The sequence below is a fragment of the Poecilia reticulata genome, chromosome 22, assembly GCF_904066995.2.
Source record: "Poecilia reticulata chromosome 22, P_reticulata-male-v2, whole genome shotgun sequence".
NCBI lineage: Eukaryota > Metazoa > Chordata > Actinopteri > Cyprinodontiformes > Poeciliidae > Poecilia > Poecilia reticulata.
This window is the reverse complement of record NC_088851.1, coordinates 12,451,268-12,473,382: the sequence shown is the minus strand read 5'-3', so window position 1 is coordinate 12,473,382 and position 22,115 is coordinate 12,451,268. Positions and strand designations below refer to the sequence as shown.

The 22,115-nt window shown below is 39.7% G+C and overlaps 1 protein-coding gene across 1 annotated transcript in view; it reads right to left on the bottom strand.

Moving 5' to 3' along the window:
* The window catches only part of spred1 (sprouty related EVH1 domain containing 1), a 40,161-nt gene that overhangs the window by 11,041 nt on the left and 7,005 nt on the right, over window positions 1-22,115 (bottom strand). Inside the window, exons 2-4 of the mRNA XM_008399808.3 lie at window positions 12,382-12,640; window positions 6,242-6,410; window positions 679-725 (exon numbers count right to left, since the gene is read on the bottom strand). Of these exons, the coding sequence (XP_008398030.1) occupies window positions 679-725; window positions 6,242-6,410; window positions 12,382-12,640 (475 nt within the window). The remainder of the gene's footprint in view (window positions 1-678; window positions 726-6,241; window positions 6,411-12,381; window positions 12,641-22,115) is intronic.

Below are 22,115 nucleotides of genomic sequence, written 5' to 3'. Positions count from 1 at the left end.
CAACATGCCAACAGAGGGGTGGACTGGCACCAGAATTTGTGTTAGAGGATAACAAAACATGACCATAACAAATGCTTGTTTCAAAAGCATAATCAGAAATATCTGATTCCATACAGTATAGGGATGAAACATTCGGATTAATTGCAATTTAGTAATCGATTAATCGCTAACTGGAGTACACAGGCTTCTGGTAGAACACCTCAAATTGCATAGTTCAAAATCTATAATTAAAAAAAACACCCATCATCTCCTGTTAAACACCTTTTGCTATCCAATTATTAATTGGCTAAATGTGTCCCTGTGACACTGTGTGTCATGTGACACTGTGTGTCCCACCTCATACGAACAGGTCACAGATATTCTAAAAAAAAGTGTGCGTTTGCTTGAACAGTATGCTTGCTGCTTCTTTATGCTAGAACTACTCATATTGACAGTCAGTCGCCACATTACAGAGGCTGACCTGGTTTTTGATTTGTATCAAGAGTCGAAATACTTTACATTAAAAGGTTGGTCACAAGGCACCACTCATGATGTCTGTTTGGGGTTTAAAGATCAGAATCTTAAAGTTTTGGGTTTGTTTTGCACTGCGTATCAGTTTCTAGCCACGATCAGTCAACTTTTAATAAAGTAAAAAAACAATGTGAGAGTCTTAATTATATTGAAGGGTCTGTAACTCACCGGTAGTCCATCCTCGGGAGTGTCCCCTTCCCCAAACGGACTAGACACTGGAAAAGAAGAAGGGCACATGAGAAAAGTTTGACCTGAGCATTTCACGTAATCCAAAAAAGTACTTGTGTATAAAGAAATATATCCGAGTACTAGTGTAGGCAAACTTGTAGTTTTAAAACTTCGCCTCTAGAGGGCAAAAGCTCAAAATAATCAAGAGCCCTTCCCCTTGTCTTCTTCCAACCAAAACACAACATTTCAAGCAAACACTGTTAAACATTCGACTGAGTTCTCAGCAAACCGATCTTTCGTTTTTCTGCTTCACCATTAATGTTTAAAGTCTACTCTGCTGAGCACGCCAGAAGTTTTATAACAACGGATCCTTGTCAAGCCAGAAAAGGTCAAGGCTTCTGGTTTCCTTTGCCTGTCGCCTAATGGGGAAATGAAAGCTGCTTTGTGTTAGTGGGGGGGGACGGACACAGAAGTTAATGAAATATGCAGGAGCCAGAATAATGTGACCCCAAAATGCTGTGAACCATTTTTATATCCAAATTAGTTGATAATAGGAGTCAGAAAGCCAATCTTTTAAATGAACTTATGAGAAGTTAGGAAAACAATGTGATCTGCGTTTTGTGTAGTAAATAATTTTAAGAAAGTAAACATATGTTTAAGTGTTAGTACTTTTCTAAGGAAGGAGTTGCTGTAACATATTTCTATGTTACATAATATGTAATACTTTGAAATGACAATCGTCATTTCCTGAGTGAAACCGAAAAACATAATAGTGTGAAATTACAAATAATGATAAAAATAAGCTTTTTTTTTTTACAACATAAAAGATTCAAAAAAATTAATTTAAAGAAGGAAATATTGATTAGTGGACATATTTTATAAAGTCTAAAAACCACTGGCCCTTTTTTTAAACAATGACTTGTTTTAATTTAGCAGCTGAAACCCAATATTTAAATAATTTTTTTTACCGTCTCAACTTTTTTTTTGAAGCAAACAATTCCTCATTATTTAGTAGAATTAGCTCTTTTTCCTATAAATGTAATGATGGCCAAACACGGAACCCCTGACCTTCCCGAACAGCATGAAGTCAGTAGTGCATGCGTGTTTGAACAGATCGCCATTGCATCTTCAGGCATTTGGAAATTGTACCCAGCCAGATTTGTGGCAGTCAGTAGTCCTTTTCCTGGTGTCTTATGTTCTCTCTCATTATTCTGATATTTAGCAAATCTAAATCATTCTGGTCATCCCTGCTGACCTAAAACAGGAAAAGTTCATTCATACTGAACGTCAGAAAAGATAGAAAAAAAAAAAAAAAAAAGCTGTTACGGTGTGTGTAGATGTCTGATTTAAACATGACGTTAATTGGCCTTTGCTTCAATATACATAAGCTTCCTAGAAGACCTAAACATACAACCAAGTTTAAAGTAATATATTCATAAGCTTCAATAGCATAAGACGGAAACATTTCACAGGGTAGAATATTTCTATGTAAATACATTTGTTTAAACTGGGCCTTTCCCCGCTGTACTGTCCAGTAAACGTTGCATTCAACTGTACCTTGGAAGTGGGAAGCTGTAACTCCAAATCAAGCCAGTTTCAACCACAAGATAAACAAACACGCTTCTGTTTGCTCTGTAAATTGCTCTTTGGGAAAAAAAAATCATCTGAGTTACTGATCAGGAAATCAAACTTCCTGTGATGTGGATATTTTGTCACTAAGCTCTCCCAGCTGGCAGTGAAGGCCGCACAATGTCAGCAAAGTCTTAAGAAAAAATCAGTGACATTTGCCATCACACTATAAATCTTTGTTTATTACATCTTTAAAAAAAATAAATAAATAAACAAGAAAACCTGATTGGAAAAATCAGAGAAAACTTGGACCGTTCCCACTGGAACATTGTGCCTTTCCCCCACAATATTCCAGAGAAAGTCGTTTTACTGTACCACTGGCACCAAGTGAATCTTATAAAACATTGTCTCATTTAATTAAAATCAATTAATTACATGCCTAATTTAAAGCAGCGTCAGTCAGTTGGCTGTGCTTGGGATGAGAACAGGGAAACATGATAATATCGTCTCTGTCAGGAGAGAACATTTTACTGGGCCTGTGTGAGACGCCGTCTGTCTGTCAGTCGCTCTGTCCGTCCATCTCTGAGTCACATGGAGGAAGGCTTTGTGTGTGTGTGTGTGTGTGTGTGTGTGTGTGTGTGTGCGTGTGTGCGTGCATTGCTCTGCTTCCAAGAGAAAGAGGCCTCTTGCAGCACGACTCTGGCAGTGCTGGGCCGCGAAGCTGCCTGAGCCATGTGCCCGCCGTTGCCTTGGCAACAGCAGACTGCAAGACTGATATGCACACGTGCGCACACACGCGCAGGCAAAAACATATTCGCTCCTCCTGCACACACACACACACGCAGCAGTCCAGCAGTACAGCAATGCAACAGGAATACAGACGAACTCGTCTGCCTGCGCAGAGCCGAGGCATTACACAACACCGCCAGAATACAGAGAATGCCAAGCGAGAGACGAAAACAGACAAAAGGCAAAGGGGTGGCAGGGTAAACACAGGGAGAGACAAGTGCTGGAGCTAAGGCCAAACCTCTCTTACTGATGTTCACACATGAAACTCTTCGCATTTGGAGCAGCTATGAGCTGACCCCTTCATTCTTTCTTTCTTTTTTTTTTTCCCACGTTGTGCGCATGTTGAACAACGAACTTCAACGTATGTTGGGTGGGGGCTGTTATGTAATGCAACAAGACGAATCGGAACCTGACTGTGAAGCTTTTACAAGAATCTGAGAAGATCATTCGGTGGTGTGCATTTGTATTGAGCCTTTTTCCTCATAACACCCCTAAATAAAATCTAGTTTGCCAAACTGCCCTTATGAGTCATCAGAGTCGACCTGTGAGCAATTTAGTCTCAGTGTAAATCCGGTTGTTCTGTTAAGACCAGAGAGGTTTTTAACTGAGGACTAAGCAAGACACCAGGCAGGTCAGGGATAATATTGGAAAGAGTACAACACTGCAGAAAACCTAGTAAAACTTGGCTTTCTACCTTAATTTGACAAGAACAGAATAAACTGGAGAAGCAGCCAAGAAGCCTACATAGTAAACTATGTAGGCTTAGTAAACATAGTAAACTATGTAGGCAGAGTCCAGAGCTTCCTCTGGACTCTGAAACGATTAATCTGATTAATTGTGAATAACTGATTATTGAAAAAGTCATCGACTAATTTAAAAATCAACAATTGTTAACTGGAGGACAACAAACACACACAAAAAAAGGTAATTTACTGAAACATATTCAGAGTAGCAATTAAGTCAAAACTGTATGGAAAATATATTCATTTTTTTATTTAAGATAAAAGAAAAAAAAAAACATGTTTTAGCCAAAACTTCTTAAGAGGCATAGTTTTAGTTTTTTAATAAAGGAACGTTATGATATTGCATTTTAGACAATAAAATATCTACTTTCTTAATCAAGAAACAAAGGAATTTAATTATTTGAAAAATCTGTAGAATGTGCCATCCATTTTGTTATATCAAACTAATTGATTAATTGTCAGAATAAGCGATAGATTACTCAATTACCAAAATAATCTTTAGTTGCGACTCTCATGCACTCTACAAGTCTGACCTTTCTGGACCAACAAGGTGAAAACTATTGTTGAAAGGAAACTTTAAGAAGTCCCCGGTTCTGTTTGCGCCAAACCGTTTAGATGCAAACATGAGGAAGAAGGGGCTCTGATCAGATGGAAAACTAACACAGCACACACTAGTGCCTAAGTGAAACACGATGTTGGCAGCATCATGCTGTGGGGAGGCTTTTCCTCAACAGGATCAGGGGAGCTGGTCAGAGTCGAAGAAAAACAATTTGAGACCGGGACAGAGGTTCATCTGCTTGACAACAACCATAAACATACAGCCAATAGAATAATTTACACCAAACCATATTTATGTCTTCAAATAGCTCAGTCAAAGTCCAGTCATAAAACAAATAGATAATATGTGTGGAAAAAAGTATTTAATCTGGCTGCACTCGAGCCATTATGTATAGAACGGGAAAAATTAACTTTGCATATCCAAAAAGATTGCTGCAGGTTAAGGTGATTTGAAAACATATTGACTCACCACACTTTACAGATTTTAGTTTGTAAAAAAAACAATTCCTTCAACATCACAATTATTTACTACTTTGTGCTTGTCATAAAATCTCAATAAACAAGTTGGAGGTTAAGGGGTAAAGATGAACAAGTTGTTCTCCGACATGACAATTTACAGATTAAGTTTTATAAAAACATTCTCCAATCTGAATAGTGTGTGGTTGTTAGAAGTGTTATCTTTATGATAACACTGCATTATGTCTTCTCTAACAGGAAATGCAGTTTGCAAACCCAAGCATCAGCATTAAATCAATCAATCGAATCAATCAAGTTAATTTGTACAGCACGTTTCTGCAACAAGGCAGTTCAAAGTGCTTCACGTCATAAAAACACAAAAATACAAAGTCATAGAACACACAGTCAACAATTGAAGCATTGCGGGTACCTTCAACCTAGAAACTGCCTGGACTTGTGCCCATAAGTTCAAATCTCAGATAAGCAATTGTGGGCAAGAAGAGACTGATGCAAAGCAGTGATAAGCCTTTATTATACAATGTACTGTTTCTCCTCTATACTCCCCTAGGGTTCCAGAGTCTAGAGAGTAAAAAAAAAAAAAAAAAAAAAAGATTATATCTTCCCAGCTAGCCAGCTCACCTCCTGTGTAAGAATACTGGGTGGCAGATTGCTGAGTTTGCGAGTCTCCTACTAATTGGATGACTTTGAAACCTTTGGCTCTGTACAGAAAAATATTGCTTATCAGGACCCAAAGCTGCCAACTCAAGTCCATCACAACTTAAATAGCACTCACTACACCGCAAGCCAAAGACTACTCCAGCCATTCCTCAATTTTAGCAAACAGAAACTCAACCTGACTGATTTCTCCTGACTGAAGTTCAAGCCATGTCTCAGGGTGCCGTCCGTTCTAAAAGTTTCTCATCTTGCTTCAGCTTCTCTCTCTCTCTCCCTATGGGACACTGAGTGAAGAACTGTCAGTCTCTACAGGAAGAGCCGAGATTATCTAAGCAACTGGAAGCGACAGGATATCACAAGAAGGGTCTTGCTTTTGTTCAGTGAACAAGTGGCAGCAACAGTGCAGTCATCAACACCAATCGACACTACACGTCTCTCATCTCTCCCAGAACAGAAGCTAGGTCGGACGTTACACGGCAAAGGTAAACACGCTGCTTCATCGTAATTTTTTTTTTTTTTGTGCAAGCGTAGCAAGATTAAGAAATATGGTGGAAACTTGGAACAAGTATTTCTTGTTGGCGTGACAAAGGAGAATTCTACAAGTAACTCGGATGTTTTTGACAAATGGGAATTAAAAAGAAACAATAGCCAGCACTCGACGGATGTATTTTTAAGGTAAAGTATGTTAGCTGAGGTAATGCTGACTTATCTGGTTTGACTTGCTCTGAAACACAGATAAAAGCCACACAGACAGCAGAGTAGCACGCCCACACCTTTGTTAATGTCCTCAATGGCCCGGCGTACTCCCCTGTCAAAGGCACGAGCATCAGCCGGGCTCTGGAACGTCAGTCCAAACTTCTTGTCATTGATTCTCCAGTGGTGGAAGATGGGGTTGACCTTATTGTATACCAGGTCTCTCTGCAGAACACATTCCAGCACCACCTGGAGACACACATACACAGTTTTCCAGTCAACAAGGGTTACATGGCAATAGATCCAACTGTGCAACAGTCCTGATTACAACATTCAGGGTACATTTAGACCTCATCTAGAAACAAATCAATGGTAGGTCTATACCTAACTCAGATTAGGTGTAAATGTTTGATCTGCAAGTATCCCACGCAATCCTCATGTGGGGCACAAAAAGTCTATAAGTCAGAGAGAAATGGCACAAAAACAAGACCTAAACTCTTGTATTGTTCTTATTGTTGTACTGCGGTCTTGCCCCTTGCTTCCAAGACAAATTTCTCCTATTGGAGACTAATAAATGATCTTATCTTATCTTGATATATGATAATATCAAGATATTATCATATCAAGGTAACATCGATGAGTGTACAAAGTATAAGTATTTTGTTTATTTTAGGGGGCAAAACTGACTTAATGAAGGTAGAAATAAGAAAAGTATTCACATTTTTTTGTCGTTGCAGACGAATACAACATGCATTCTGTTGAACATCAAACTGAAAGAAGGTTACTGCACTTTCGACTCGCTTCCAAGAAAGGCAAATAGTTATCTGTAACATTTCCACTCACAAATAACACAGACAGTCATAACTAAAGGAGCAGCACTCATAAAAATTAAAGTATTGTTTAAAAACTTCAGTAGCTCTGGCTACCAGAGCAGATAGCCCAACTAATTTACCTTGTTACACTCCCAGTGTTACCCCACAAAGATGAGGGAAAAGAAGTATAATTTGTGAAATAAACACTACATTTCATGGGTGTTTCTGCTACAGTTTTGGTTAAATCTGAGTATTAAGGGAAGTATAATGCTGAAGATAACTCTTATGCATGTAATAATCAATAAATAACATTATTCTGGCAATCCAGCGATTGATAGCTGTTTTTGCCTGAAATAAAAATAAAAACTTTTCTTTTTTTAAAAATTAATAACATCAAACTACATTTCTTCAAGGTTACTACATCATAAGGATTTAATCTCATCTCATCCCTGTCATCCTAAAAGTTGAAGAGCAGTGGTTTCAGGAGACCAGGTGTGTGTGGGAATGTTTTAAAGCCAGGAAGCCCCGAGAGCAGGGCAGAAAAGAGGCTGTGCTTCCAAAGCCTATTATTAATCAGGGCTACTGGGCTGCCTGCTGGTCTTCCTCTGGGTAGATTAAATGAAATGAGAGACGGCCATTACCCTCGGTGAGGTTTCTCTGACATGCACGAGAGGTGACTTAACCGAGTGTGGATGTCAGAGCGCGCACACGGCGACACAAAGGACGAGAACGAGTAAATACTGTAGCCGGTGTAATTAAAATGAACACACTGTCTGTAATCTGGGGGGGGGTAACGGTTCCTAGCCAATACTCGATGAATGCGAGCCTGCTCAGGTCCGAGTATTGGAAAGGTTTGAAAATGTTGATGGTAAGTTTCACGAAAGAGTGGACATGTCATTCTATCTGGGCGAGCTGCTTTGTAACCTCTCAGCATGTCCCCGTACCTTTCTTAAAGAAGAAAAGACGGGCCAAGGGTTATGCTTGTGTGTTTTCCCAGAGCTGAAGGATAAAGGGAGGGAAGACGAGAGGGATGGGGATGTGGAGAGGATGGGGTGACGAGGCGGGATGAGGAGCGGGGTGAGGAGGGGTGCGCATAGTGCCTCTGGGGGTGACTGTGGAGGCGAGACTGAATGGAGCCAGAGCTAGTAAGGTGAGCGTCGCAGCAACGCCTGACAGAGGAAGAAGTATCACGGTTGCATGGCAGGATGACACTTAACACCACATTCCACAATGTGCTCAAAGAAAAGAGCAGAGGAGGAGGAGCCACCTTTCCAGAGAAGCAGACAGAAAGCGAACACAGACAGGATGTGTTAAATGAGGTGAGGGACAAAGACGGCTGGATGCGAGATCCGTGCAGAACGGTGATATTGTAAGACAAGACCGTTTGGGACCAAACACAATGAAACAAAGCAGGGGAGAAAGTAAACCAAAGAACGCACCGAACGCTTTGTGTCGAGAAACCTCATTTGATGGTCATTTAAAAAATAAAAAAAATCACCTTTTGAAGGCTAAATGTTCAAATTTGGCCTGCTAATATGAGTCAAAATGATTACATGAAACACTGAGATGCAGCTACTCGGAGTAATCCTAGACACCACCACATTTACAGCTCAAAGGCTACCTGTGGTGAAAAGATAAGGTGCTGAGGTCGAGAGCTTAGTCAGAGATTTATCATAATCCAAGAGCTGGTATGGTCAGTCAACGTCCACCAATTAGATCTGTAGTTTTAGGAGAAGCAAGAGTGAGAGAAAGAAAGGAGGGAGAGAAGCAGGGAGGAAGTCGGCGAGTGATTGGTGGCTATATGGAGAGCCAGCTGAGTCATCACCAGCACACTCTGTGCCGCATCACTGCGCTTATAGACAAAACCCCTCCACCTCTTTTCTTCCGTCTCCCATCTTTATGGCTCCACCTCCACTTCCTGCTCTTTGATTAGAAGCCATTCTTTTCTTTTTGAATTCCTCTCGCATCTTATGTGTCCTCAGTCACCTGATAACGGCTTGCAAAAAGACTCACATTTTGCTTTGAATTAAATGCAATACTGATCTGCTTTTTGTCTGTCTACGTGGAGCTGCTGCTGCTTAATTCAGGCTGAAAGGTGTACGTAAATCACACAGTGTGTTGGAAAAGTATTAAAACTCTAATGTGTCACAAACACAGGCTTCGGTGTATCTATTTTATTTGTTTGATAACGACCGGCACACACCAAGGCATAGCTGTAAATTAGAAAGAAAATGATAACACCTTTTCATAAGGAGGAGCAAAGAGACTCATGGGAACTCCAGAGATCCACAGGTCAGGATGAGGTCAATTTCAAGCTTTCTCCCAGATATTCAACACCCTTAACAGTAAAGGGCATGGTGGTGGCAGCATCATGCTGTAAGGGAAGCTGGTACGAGCTGATGGGAAGATGAGTGTACTGGGTGTTACTGGCAGAAAAAGCCTTTTCCACCAAACCAACAGCGCTTAATTGGTTATGGATGTTACAGCACCGAAAACAAGTGCTGCATCAGAACTGACATGCTGCTGGGGCAGACGAAAGAACCACTTTTGTCTCTTGGGGGGGGAACGGCAGCCATGTCTGTAGTCCGATTTCATTTTTGATCAGTCAAAATAAAAAAAATACTTCTTCAAATGACAGGTTTGCTTAACTCTCCAATAAAAACAAAAGCGTTTCTGTTGTAAAACGGTGGCAACAAGAAATTCTGTAGCGGCAGGCCCTGATATTGAGTGTTTCTTCCTCGCTGGCTAACATTAGTATGTGGTTTGCTGTTTTCTTGGAGTCATCCCTCTGATGCCCTCAGACAGTCGGTAGCACTGAGGTTGACGCCAACACCCTGGCACTGGGTGGCATCCCGACAGACCTACATATGGCCGTGTGTTTGTTGTGGCGACTAGGGACCCTGGCGGTGATCGGGGTGTTTCACCACATCCCAGAACAGTTGCCGGGGTCTCTGAACCACGTCTACGCCGCGTCTGAACAGCAGCATTCTCGTCACACCCTTTTCCTGTGCCACACGCGTGCTTGTGTAGCAACGCACAAAACACAAACCCGTCGCAGACATGAAACGCGCGTAAATAAGCTTCAGTCAATAAAGATGAAAGCGGTGATTCAGGCGCCCGTGTAACAAGGCTCTAAAAGTCAGATAGTCTGGGGTTGCCAGATTCTGTGCATCATGGTGGCCTCTCCTCTGTGATCTGGCATCCAACATTTCTCACACCAAGAGATTTACACTCACATTACCGCAGAACAAAGATATTTCAATTTTTATCTACTGGATCTGGCTTGCATCTAATGTGCACAGTAATGACAAGAAATTCAGCTACTCGAGAAGAAATAGACTGATAATACAGAATATAAATAACTTCAACTTCTTTGCTAATATCTTACGTATTACTGTTTAACACAGCGTAAAAAAAAAGCGGTTTAAATCATGCATTTCAATAACTGTCAAGATTTGACACTTTTTTCTTTTACAAACATTTTAAATAGATGCAAACTGATTATACTCTGAGCAACTTTTATTTTTGAAGAGCTCTAGTAAGAGACAACAATATTCACAGTGTATTTCATTCTCACACATCCACACTTCTATCAGCGGAGCTGTCATGCAAAATGTAGCTCCAGCCGTGTCCTGGAACTTGGCGCTCAGTGTGCCAGAGGGGCAAAACACAGAGAGGTCAGAGGTCAAACTGCTGACTGTTACTAAAGGACAACTCGGTCTAGGGCATAAAAGTAATTAGTAAGAAGCAAAAACAACAAACACTCAATCTGTGATAGTTATTACCCCAGCTAACTGCTCTTTTCTTTTCTGCATTCATTATATATATATATATATATATATATATATATATATATATATATATATATATATATATATATATATTTCTGAAGGAAAATATTGTGTAAAAATTGGGTTAAATCTTCCAGAATCCTGCCATGCTTTTTGACTTTCTCACATCCCTCATCCCACATTCTCATCTGAGTAATGTGGCCTTCTCCCCGATGAAGTCATCGTGCATCACAACATCACGCAGTTTGCTCCTATTTTCAGTTACCTGAGCCACAGAGGAGAGCCAAAACACACTTCCTGTGTGGCTGAAAGTGTGAGTGAGGCAGCGAAGGGACAGGAGTCTGGGAAAGCTGGGCTCACAATGATCCTGCTCGACAGAACGCACTGTTTATCATTTGCACACATTATTGCGCTTTGAAGGGCACGTCTGGATAGAGTGTGAAAATTAATGTGAATTTATTTGTACAGTTCCTTTCAGAATTATTTTGCAGACTCATTGTGTAGATGGGATGTTTGTTTTGGGATTTTAATGATTTATTTGAATCATCTTTTGCCAGAGTGCCGCAGTCATACAGCTTGCATTCATTTTAAACGAGGTGTACAATTTAGAATTTTGTGTTACATTTTCCTCATCTGTACAGAGTCAAATATGTGCATACGTCCCCACCTATGTTTTGTTAAATATCTTTATCTTAACGTTTTGCCATTATTCTCTCTTGATATTTCACTACTCTTGCTATCAGGACGAGTAGAGTTCATAAAAAATTGCTGGTTTCCTGGAATGATCCCACTTTTAAAAGGTTCTGGCAGAAAGGCCATTCCAGATGTTAGCCCAGTTCATCAATTCAAAAAACTATCTTGATGTGTGATTAGGATCATTGTCAATAGTTCAATTATTTAGCTGCTGATATTTCTCCTTTACTTTTCCATCCACATGTACAATGTTGTGTTTAACATCTCACATTAACTTCTTTAGAACTACTTATCATTGTGGATAAAATGCTCTGTCTTCATCTTGCCTAAACGTACAGATTCTTCTGGAATAGAGGATATGTTCTTGCTTTTTCCTATTAATGGCAGACTTGAGCCCTGGTGATTCCTTGGCTGTTTGTCCCGGATAGTTTCTTTAATTTATGCCGGCGCAGTGGTGACGAGCCTGAATAACTTGAGAACATTATTTCAAACTGGAGGTCTCGGGAATCTGCTCTTTAGAAATGACTACAGACAGCTTTTTGGGTAAATCTACAATTCGCCTTTTTAGGTTTTCATTGAGTTTTTTTGGGTATTCCCATTGGTCAATTGATTGAGTGCTGTCAAATAAACCCTTCTAAAATGAAAATGACAAAACCTACTAATGTTATTTATCATCAACTAAAAGCTAATAAGGTTTTAAGGTAAAAGTACCTCCTAAAACAATACATAATTTAAAGACTTAGGAGACTGTATGTATGAGCTTGTATTGATAAGAAAACCGCACTTGAAATTCAACCATTTTGCTACAACGTAATCATGCGTTTTTCCATTGTATGCAGACTTTTCAATGAAACTGTATGCACTCTGTTAATATGATTGCATGCAATGCAGTGAATTCGTGGTGCAGGCTTTACATTCTCTCACCAGTTTGTCTTTGAGTCTTTCGCCCCTGATGTGGAACTCCACAGCGGTAGGACTGGGACTCGGACTGGGAGTGGAACTACAGGGGCTGAGGTTGCTGCCGCTTCCTCCGCTGCCTCCGCTGTGGGTGCTGTTGTTGTCCTCTGCCCGGCTGACCTTGTAGACGGTGACACAGCTAAGTCCTCCACCCCCCAAGGGAAGCCACCCACCGCTGGAGTCATCCCGAGTCATGACCACTGCTCTCACACGCGCATAACTGTCACTGCATGAGAGCGAGGGAAGAAGACAAGCAGGGGGGAAAAAGAGTGAAAAGAAATGGAGTTAACTACACTGTGCAAAACAAGAGCGATATTTACAAATTGGCTGCATTTATTCCCTCGTTTGCGCCACCTAGGTCCCATAGCATTACCTGACATACTAATTGTACTAAACCCAAGAATAGGATGAGAATCTTCCCAAAGAATAAGGTTGCAGTTTACATTTGGATACTGACAACAATAGCACAAGTTTGAGACTGACTGATTTATCATTAGCTAAAAACTAGTCACAAAAAAGTATTATGCATTATAATATATTTACTATGATGTTGCAGAGTACAGTCACAGGTGCAATAAAAACACAGCTGGAAAATAAAGGGTAGATTTCCACAGCACGATTTCACAAAATGATAAACATAAAAAAAAATTCTGTTGCTGTTGTGTTTTTTTTTTAACGTCACTAAAGGTTCAAGAGTCGAGCCGTTAGTGAATATTTTGGTGAATTTCACAGATTTCCATATAACTGAGATAATGAGTTCCACTCCAGTCTGACCTGGTTGTTGTCTCAAACCGTTGCGTTCTATTAGTGCCAAATGTTGCCACATATGATGTCACCAAAGTCAGATAAACGTGAACCTTGTTTTTGACGGGATTTGTTTTTGACGGAGTTTGTTTTTGATGGGGTTTTACAACAAAACGGTAAAGCAAAAAATCTGACCGGGACATGTTCTGTAGGTGACAAACTACATCTAAAATGAGTTTGGTTTACAAAGCATTTTGGCTAATTGCTTTAAAAAAAAAAAAAATTTTACATCAAGAATGCATTTACTTAAAAAACTCTGAAAGCAGATTTGCCTAAATTCTGCAACAGATGTGTTTTTTAATAACAAATCAACTCCATTCGAGCATTATAGATGTAACATATTCAAGAAACACATAGGAAATAAAGAGAAAGTGACAACAATAATGTTCCTAAATTCATTGTGTCATCTCACATAACAGGCTAAAAGCTGTCTGAAGTTGTCAGTGTATCTTTAACCCCAGCCAGAGGGTGATTGACCATGTGGTCATGTTCAGTCTCTGGCCACAGCTGAAACCAAACCTTTCAACGAAAGCAGAGGTTTTTAAACTAGATAGTACATCATTGTCCTTTATCCCCTTTCAATCACAAAATAAACATTTTAAGACAATCCTTTCATATGCATATCATATCAAATGCATAATAAAACTGCAATTAAACACCAAAAAAAAAAAATCCAACAGCTTACATGAAGTAACGCAGTTGACATAGTCAGATTTAAAACAAATGAGTTGTACGCTAAAAAGTTTTTCTCTTCATTTGATTTTGATTTTCTCGGAGTTTAAGCAGATATAAATATTCAGTCTGAGTATCTACACTGAGTAACAATACATCCCAGTTCATCCAACATACAACGTAACAAAAAGAATACATATATATTTCTATTGAGGGATTTTTGTGGACTGCAACTCAGACCAGCGTTAATAACCAACACCAGCATGTTCCGATGGAAATGCAGCTCAATGTTAATCATAGTGTGTTCGGAAAATGGCGTGGTTAGTGTTTTAACGTCACCTTACTTATGATCTACTTTTAAGATTTTTGAAGCAGGTGAAAAGAATTACACCCTTGAAGGAAAAGCTGCATGTGTTTTCTCATTTCTCAAAACTTCTTAACATGAAATTCTGCTATCAAACAGCAAGTAAATAAATAGTTGTAAGTAAACTGAAGATTGGTGATTTTGCAGGTTAAATCAATAAATCAAGTGAAAAGTTAAAAGCACAACCGCCACAAAGGACTTAAAGGCAAAGCTGAAACTCTGTGTATGATAGGATAAGAGTAAAACAGTTTGTTTGATGTCTATTCCAATAATTGCTCATTTAAAAAAATCAAAGATTAAGTTTGACTTTGTTCCGTTTCTGCTCTTGTTTTCTCACCTTTAGTCAGATCGTTCCCTGATGAGGTAACAGTGAACGGGGCCATCGGAAATGACAAAGGTCAAGGCGTGCTGAGGGCTAGTAATACATTAAAGACGAGGAAGATTACCAAACCAAGCAGAAAATAGCTGAAGATGTTTGCGAGCAGATGACTTCCTGTGACAAACTGCTCTCTGGTCAGTATAACCAGCAGAGATGATGTCAGAATGTGAAGCGTTTGTAAAGAATGTCACGAGTAGCAGCCAAACGTGAATCAGACAGCGAGCGAGAGGATTTTCACTCCCAGCGACCGCATCTGCCTTCATGTGAAAGCTCTCTGCGCCAAGAACACAAGAGCACAACATTTATAAAAACATAACAAAAGATCCCACTGGCAAAATCAAACGCTCACCACCTTCAAGAGGAATATTTCTATTTGGTCATTAATACACAAGTGTACCATACTGAAATAAAACTGGGACACCCCGTCCTATTTATCAAAAAGACTTTGAAACAAGCAGTTCTAAACATTACTTACTATATTCATAATATTAAAGCGATTTGTCCTTGATATTCTGAACTGAATGATATTGCAATAGATATTCTTTTAATACAAGCAATACGGATAGAAACCTGTGTTTTTAAATTGCTCTAGGAATACAAGTATATGTTGAGAAACTGAGAAAACAGTGGTGCCTTCAGGACAACCAACATCCCAGACAAAACCTTCTGTTAAAAGTTTTATAAAAGTCCAACAATTTACGTTACTTAGAACACAAGAAGACTGACAGGAAATTTAAAATTTTAAATGTGAAATTTTGTCTCATCTTGTTGATTTATCCAATTTAAATCTGTTCTATTGTTCAAGTCAAGAATTTAATCTACTAACAAAATTGACAACACAGAAACTAACTAGCTTTAGAAATAATGTGAATCAAGCAGGGTTTCCTGTACTTTCTGGAGTTGAGCTGTGGGTTTGAACTCACTCCTTTAGAGATATGCGTTTGCAGCCAAAGAAATGCAGCAAATTCATTGAGCATGCTACACATTAAAATACAGACAAATGATATGCACAAAAAGGGCTAGCAAGAAGAGAAATGAGGAACTACAAAATCTATTATTTCCCTAAAGAAGCTTGAAAACAGCATAAACTTGGCAAATAAATAGACAGTGATATGTGGGGCTATAGATGACATAATTTGAGGCTTTATCGTAGCTAATTGACAATACATACATGTATCAAGATGCACCACAAGGTCACACTAACCACAATGTTCTTCAACATGGAAAGTATCGCTGCAAGCTAGTTCATGTCCTCGTCAGTGAAGTGCTTACAAATAAAGTCAGAGTGAACAACATTTTTTTTTTACTGAGGAATGTCAGACATTCATTCAGGTTGCTACAATACAAGACGTTGCTAGTCATTTTGCCCTTTCACATTTTGATGTTGAGATAATTAGCAGCAACAGCCAAAAGGATGAGCTGTTCAAACACACTGATCTTTGCGTCATCAGAGATGTCTCATAAGAAAAAACAAACGGTGAAATTGACCCAGGAAATCGTGGGAATGACATAAACACCAAATTAACCGTGTTCTAGTTGGTACAAGTTGGGAAACTCTTTTGCTTTTTGTGCAGACTAACCACAATTAGCAATACAAGCCAACAACAATGTATTTCTCTTTGTTTTGCACTGGGAAACGATGTAGCAACATGTTCTCTACAGGAATGTTTGATAGTATTGTTTGGGAAATATTTATTTGGATGGAAATCATCCAGTGAAACGGTGTTCAGTAACTATCACTAACTGTTATCAGCAAGGCAATTATATTACATTTTGAGCTTGGGATTGGTAAAAAAACAAAAAGTCAGTGAAAATTGTCTCCTCCACGGTCATTTCTGTTATGTTTTTCAGCTTCAAACTTAAAAATGTTGACTTTGGAGTAAAAACATTTTTCATAAAATTAAATTGCCTCCTTAAAACAAAACTGCAGTGCCAGACCCCCCCCCGGCCTCCCCGGAAACTAAAATTGTGTAGTGCTGTCATTGTAGTTGTATTTTGATCTAAGGAATAAACATAGAAATTTACAGTCAATGATGAACATTACTTTATTCAATGTTAACTCTAAAATATTTTCAAATGAATACGTCCTTACCTTACAGTACATAATCTCTTTCTCTATGGTGTTGCATCACCTACGATATTCTACTATAAATATTTGACTTCTCATGGCAGGAAGGAAAAAAAAACATTTTCAAGTTTATTACAGCTTTTAGAGAAGCTTGACCAAGATCTGCATCTCTTTCAAGAGATTGAAAATTGGACATATTTGAAATACTAAATATAGACATGCCCAGTTGTCTTTAAATTTGGACCCAACTGAAAAACATTTACCAAATTTTATACTTATCATTAGCATTTTTAAAACCTTTTCAAAAGCTGAAAATGTACCACCAGCTAAACGTCTAGATAGGTTAAAATGTGTTGCCCAGGGCTTATTTGACAGCACTAGTCATGGGAAACTCAGAAAACAGGAAAACCTCAACAAACTTCCCTTTAATGGCCACACATAGAAAACACCCCATTCTGAAGATATCTAATGACATGAGTGACAAAGAAACGGTCCAAGAGAACTCGGTTCAATCATGAAAAATAAGGTTTCGGGGCACCACAGCAGGCAGTGATTGGGATATGCTGCTGCTGCTTCTCTAACACCCTTCTATGGACACCAATAAATGGATGCGGGTGCTGGGTGCAGAAGGGGCTGTCAGTCAGGCAGGGGTCCCTGGGGTGAACAGAAGGCAGGCGGTGGTGTCAGTCAGCCATGACCAGAGCACAATGACCAGGGCCTGACCCTTCAGGCCTCCCATCATACACATGCCAGCAACCATGACACTCTCAGGAAGGAGGGTGGGGGGGTGAGCCGTGAGGGGAAGTTAACCGGAGAACAGATATGCGGATCCTCTTAAATAAAACTTTTACAAGCAAAGCATTCTTTATTACTCATTAAAAGAGTTTAATATGTAGGGTGCATGCCACGATTCTACAAATAACACATTTTAACTTTATAAAGCTGTCCCTTTAGTCGGTGAACTTGCTTTCCTAAAACGCACAGTGCTCTGCATGCATCTATCAGTCCACCCTGTGCACATTCACAGCTCATCGAGGGATGGTGGAGACAAAAGCCGGCCTCCACGCCCCTTGCTGAGAGCACACAGTCAACTGGACACACAATTGTGAGCGGAAGCAGATCAGCTGGCTTTGGCATGCAAGAGAAAAAAGGGGGTGGGAGGGAGGGAGGGAGAGAGGGGAGCAGGATGAAAGAAAGGAGCCCCCAATTCTGAATTATTCCAAGTTATTCTGCTGGATGACTGACTTCATTTCCGAGCAAAGCAAGGGAAAAAAAAAACTGAGAGGTTTGCTGAGACTGAAGCCGAGGAGGACATTGAGAGGCAACTGTAGATATGGATCGCGCGTATGTCTGAAGGGAAACTTTAAACAAAACAAGTATTATAATAAAGTACAAATTTTTAAAGTATATAGAAAAATCATCACTGAAAATCAGGCAAGAGTGTGAAGAAAATCTAATGTCGAGTGTGGTATGTGAAAACTTGTGTGAATTTTTCACTTTTCAAAATTCCAACTGAGGCAAAGTTACAAACTAGTTCAACTGTTCTAATACACAAAAAAGCACCACAGTTTCTGTATTTCTTATAATTAATCAATAAAAAAAAGAAAAAGCAAAGTAGTAAATATAAATATAGATTTACAGAAAAGAGACACTGGAGAGGAATGTGCAGATCAGGGAGACATGGGCCCTGAGGCCACTTTCTCCAGTGTGTGGTGGAGAAGGGGGATCCTGGGACAACCATTTCCTAAGTGGACAAAGTGACCGTTTGTCTGCTGCTCCGGCCCATGGCTCACTGGGCTCCAGCATGCAATTATGCTCTGCTCCCGTCTCGGTCTTGGGCTTTCCAACCCAAAGGGGAGTGGTGAAGAGGAGCACAGAGGGTTTGAAGGGCTGGAGGGTTCTGGAGGACGGGGTGGGCAAGAGGGTGGAGAAGAAGGGAAGATGAAGAGAGCGAAGAAGAGGAGGAGGAAAGGGGAAAGAGAAAGGATGCAGCCAGACCCCTGGTTGCTCGCCAAGTCACCCTCCCTTTCCTCCACTCCATCTCCTCCCCCCCCCTTCCTCCACACAGGCCCTCCCCGGCTGCCTCTCTGTACACAATGGCCGCTTCTCTGCTGAAATTTCACGTTATTGGATCCCGGGCCTGGAGTTTTGTCCTCCCACAATGTCCAGGCAGCAGAGCATGCTGCAAGGGAGACACACTTTGCAAGCTAAAAGCTGGAAAACCATTCGTCCTTTCATTAGCATCTGAAAAGACCAGAAAAGCTGCCTCCCCTCCCCTCCCACCCCCCACCCCGCATCTCTTTTTTTTTCCTCCATCACCCCTTTTCCTCCCCATCTTTTGCTCAAATCAAAAACCTGAGGAAGGCTGTCAAGTTCAGTCAAGCTCCGCTAGACCACTTTGGCTCGTTGAACTTTTTAACAGACGGCCAAAAAAAAAAAAATTAAATCCCACATAATTAAAATATCATTGGAGAAAATAAACACAAGCTACTTATCCCAATCCGATTCTATAGATTATCTGCAGAAAGAAAATGCTATTACCGGTAAAGTAGGTAAAACATGGATTTCTACGTCAAAAGCTACTTTGGCATGACTCATTCTCTTTGCCTAAAAGAAAATAACGCTATCTTCAACAGTTTTGTCAAAACACAATGATATTTATGTAATTATGCATTTCTGACTGATTTCATATTATGGACATATTTACTTTTAGAGGGCAAATTAAGGTTTTTTAAAAAGCTACAGTTCCACCATACCTTTGCTGCTGTTACAATCTACTTAACGAGATATTAGAGAGCAAATTGGGGTTGCTTGGACTCCTCTACATGTTGCTGCAGGCTGCCAGTCAGCTGGCTGAAGAGAGGCTTCTTCACCTTTCTTGCTGAAACCTCCCACTTACTTACCCATACTTTGCGTACTCTGTGAGCCTTGCAGTGTGTTCTCACCGTCTTCGGACAGCTGAGATTTCATAGTCAAGCATACCAATTGCCTACATTTCTTATGATAATTTCCTTCATTTCCTACAATCTGAATGGATACTAACAAGTTGATGAGCTGTTTGGGGGCTTTGAGTCCACTTTGAGTATGCGCAGACCTCCATGGGGTATATACATTTCCAATGTTTGGAAATCCTTTGCAAGGAATGCAAATAGTTGTGAGACAGAAAACCCATCACTCTCAATGAGGTCACGTTTTCTGAACACAACTGCTGAGCTACATATCAGCTAAGTAGGCAAATGCAGGTCGATTACCCAAGCATAGCACAATACTTAGTCAGATATTAGAGCTGCATATTGTCAGATTGTTTAAAAAGTTTTATTTTGCACACCCACCAAAAAACAATGTGTCTAATATATCAGCAATAAATATCGTATCGCATTGGCTGACTTTTGCTTTTTATGCTCGTTACCCTAATAATAGAGTGATATAAGGCACTGTTCTCCATAAACACTTGCAAATTACCACATGCAGCTGGTGTTTCCTCTAGATGTTTAAGTTTATGCTTTAAAATAAAAAAGCATTGAATAAAGACTTTAGATTACATTAATTTGACTATGATAATTAATATGTTGAATTACTTTAACTGCAGCAGGAATGATTATTGCGCTTCTGTTCTAAATATTTTCAATTAGATCTGGTGATACGTTCAAGCTGCACTTTGTGTGTTGCTGTTGTGAAACTGTTGTATTTTTACTCAAGGCTATTAAACCGTGAGAATTTCACAGTGGCCCACGCCTTGTAGATTCATGTCACCTTACATAGACATGACATTACTGTAGACATGACATTTCTTCTTTAAGTAGATATAATAAATGTATTAAAAAGAAATAAGCAATATTGCTTCTACTGTAATGACATTTTTTGACTGTAAACATATCTTGTTGATAAAAATAAAACATGGAACCTGGCCATGTATTCCACCCGTGCATCTAATCTGAATGGTGTAAACAAGCAAACTAATTAGTCTCAGTCCCAGTTTAAAGAACCAAACACAAACTAAAAGAAGACACACAGAAGACAAAAGCCAATGTGGTTTATGGCTAGCTGTGCAAGCTGCAACATACATTCATAGCAAAAGTACATCTGAAGAGGCTGTCTGTTGGCCATTAATAAAGTACTTTTGAAGAGGCTGTCTGTTGGTCATTAATAAAAGCAGATAGAAGTGTGAACACTAAGCAGGCAACACAAGCTTGCTTACACTAGTTGCAGTGAAAACTAATCCGCTGGTTATAGAAAGAGAAGTGAAAGAAAAATTTGCCCTATCTCTTCTCAACACCTCAGGCTGCTGGTGACTCATCTCCCTCACAAGAACATTCAGCTTAGCTACCAACTGACTCAGAGAAAAAAAAGGAAAAAGAAAAAACAAAAAAAAACACACAAAAAAAACAAGTCTAATCTGCTGCTGAACGACACAGCAAAACCTAAATGTTACTGGTAGTTTTGGCAGTATCAACAGCAGACAACCTTTCCATGCCAAATTAACCTGCATTCCATATGGAAACCGGACAATCATCATGAGATCTCATCGGGACGACATCTTGAACAATCATTTTCAAATTAAACCGTCCATTGCTGGACTGGGCCTGCTATCCCGACATCGCAGTTCCAACTCCCGCTGCCCCGTGGCACACTATGAATCTAAAAAGAATCCCATATGTGTATCAAATGCCAGAAAGCTATTCTCAAACATTCATCAAAGCCGCATATTGAGAGGATCTTAATTCGAACCACAAGCATTCAGTAAATTAAAACCTTACGCTTGCCATTACAAAAAAGAGGAACCATGAAATTCAACTGCAGCGGCATCTCTGCTCGCCTTTGATGCGAAAGCAGTCTCACAGGACCGGGCCGTGTAGCTGCGGGAAAAAAAAACAGTCAATATATCTTTTGAAGCTACTTAGGAATGATCAGCCATCACACTGAGATGGTGGCCTATGAACTGCCAAGATAAGCTATAAAACGAAGATGAGAGTACAGTTACATAATTACAGTAAAATATTCAACTCTATAGTTGACTATTCTGGACAAAGACATTTCATTCAAGCAAGAAATGTCTCGCAATTTGATGAGTCAAGAAACAACTTTAGTAACCAATCAAGTACTAAATATAGTCAAAATCTGATCAGACATTCACTGGGCAGATGAAAATACAGGCTTGAAATTTTGGCGAGGCTTTAAATTTTATATAACAGCTATTACTTTTTCTTACGTTCACCAATCCAGGATCAGACCTTATCTTTTCCAGAAGCACACATGGCAAATGTTTCTATAAAAATAAAGACGCAAGAACATGTGCAGCTGTGTGTGTATACGTGTACGCGCAAAGACACATACACAGAAACCCCTTCCTGTTTTCAAAGGAAACTCAATCAAAGACACAAGGTTTAGGATTTACATCTGTGCCCTTTTATGTC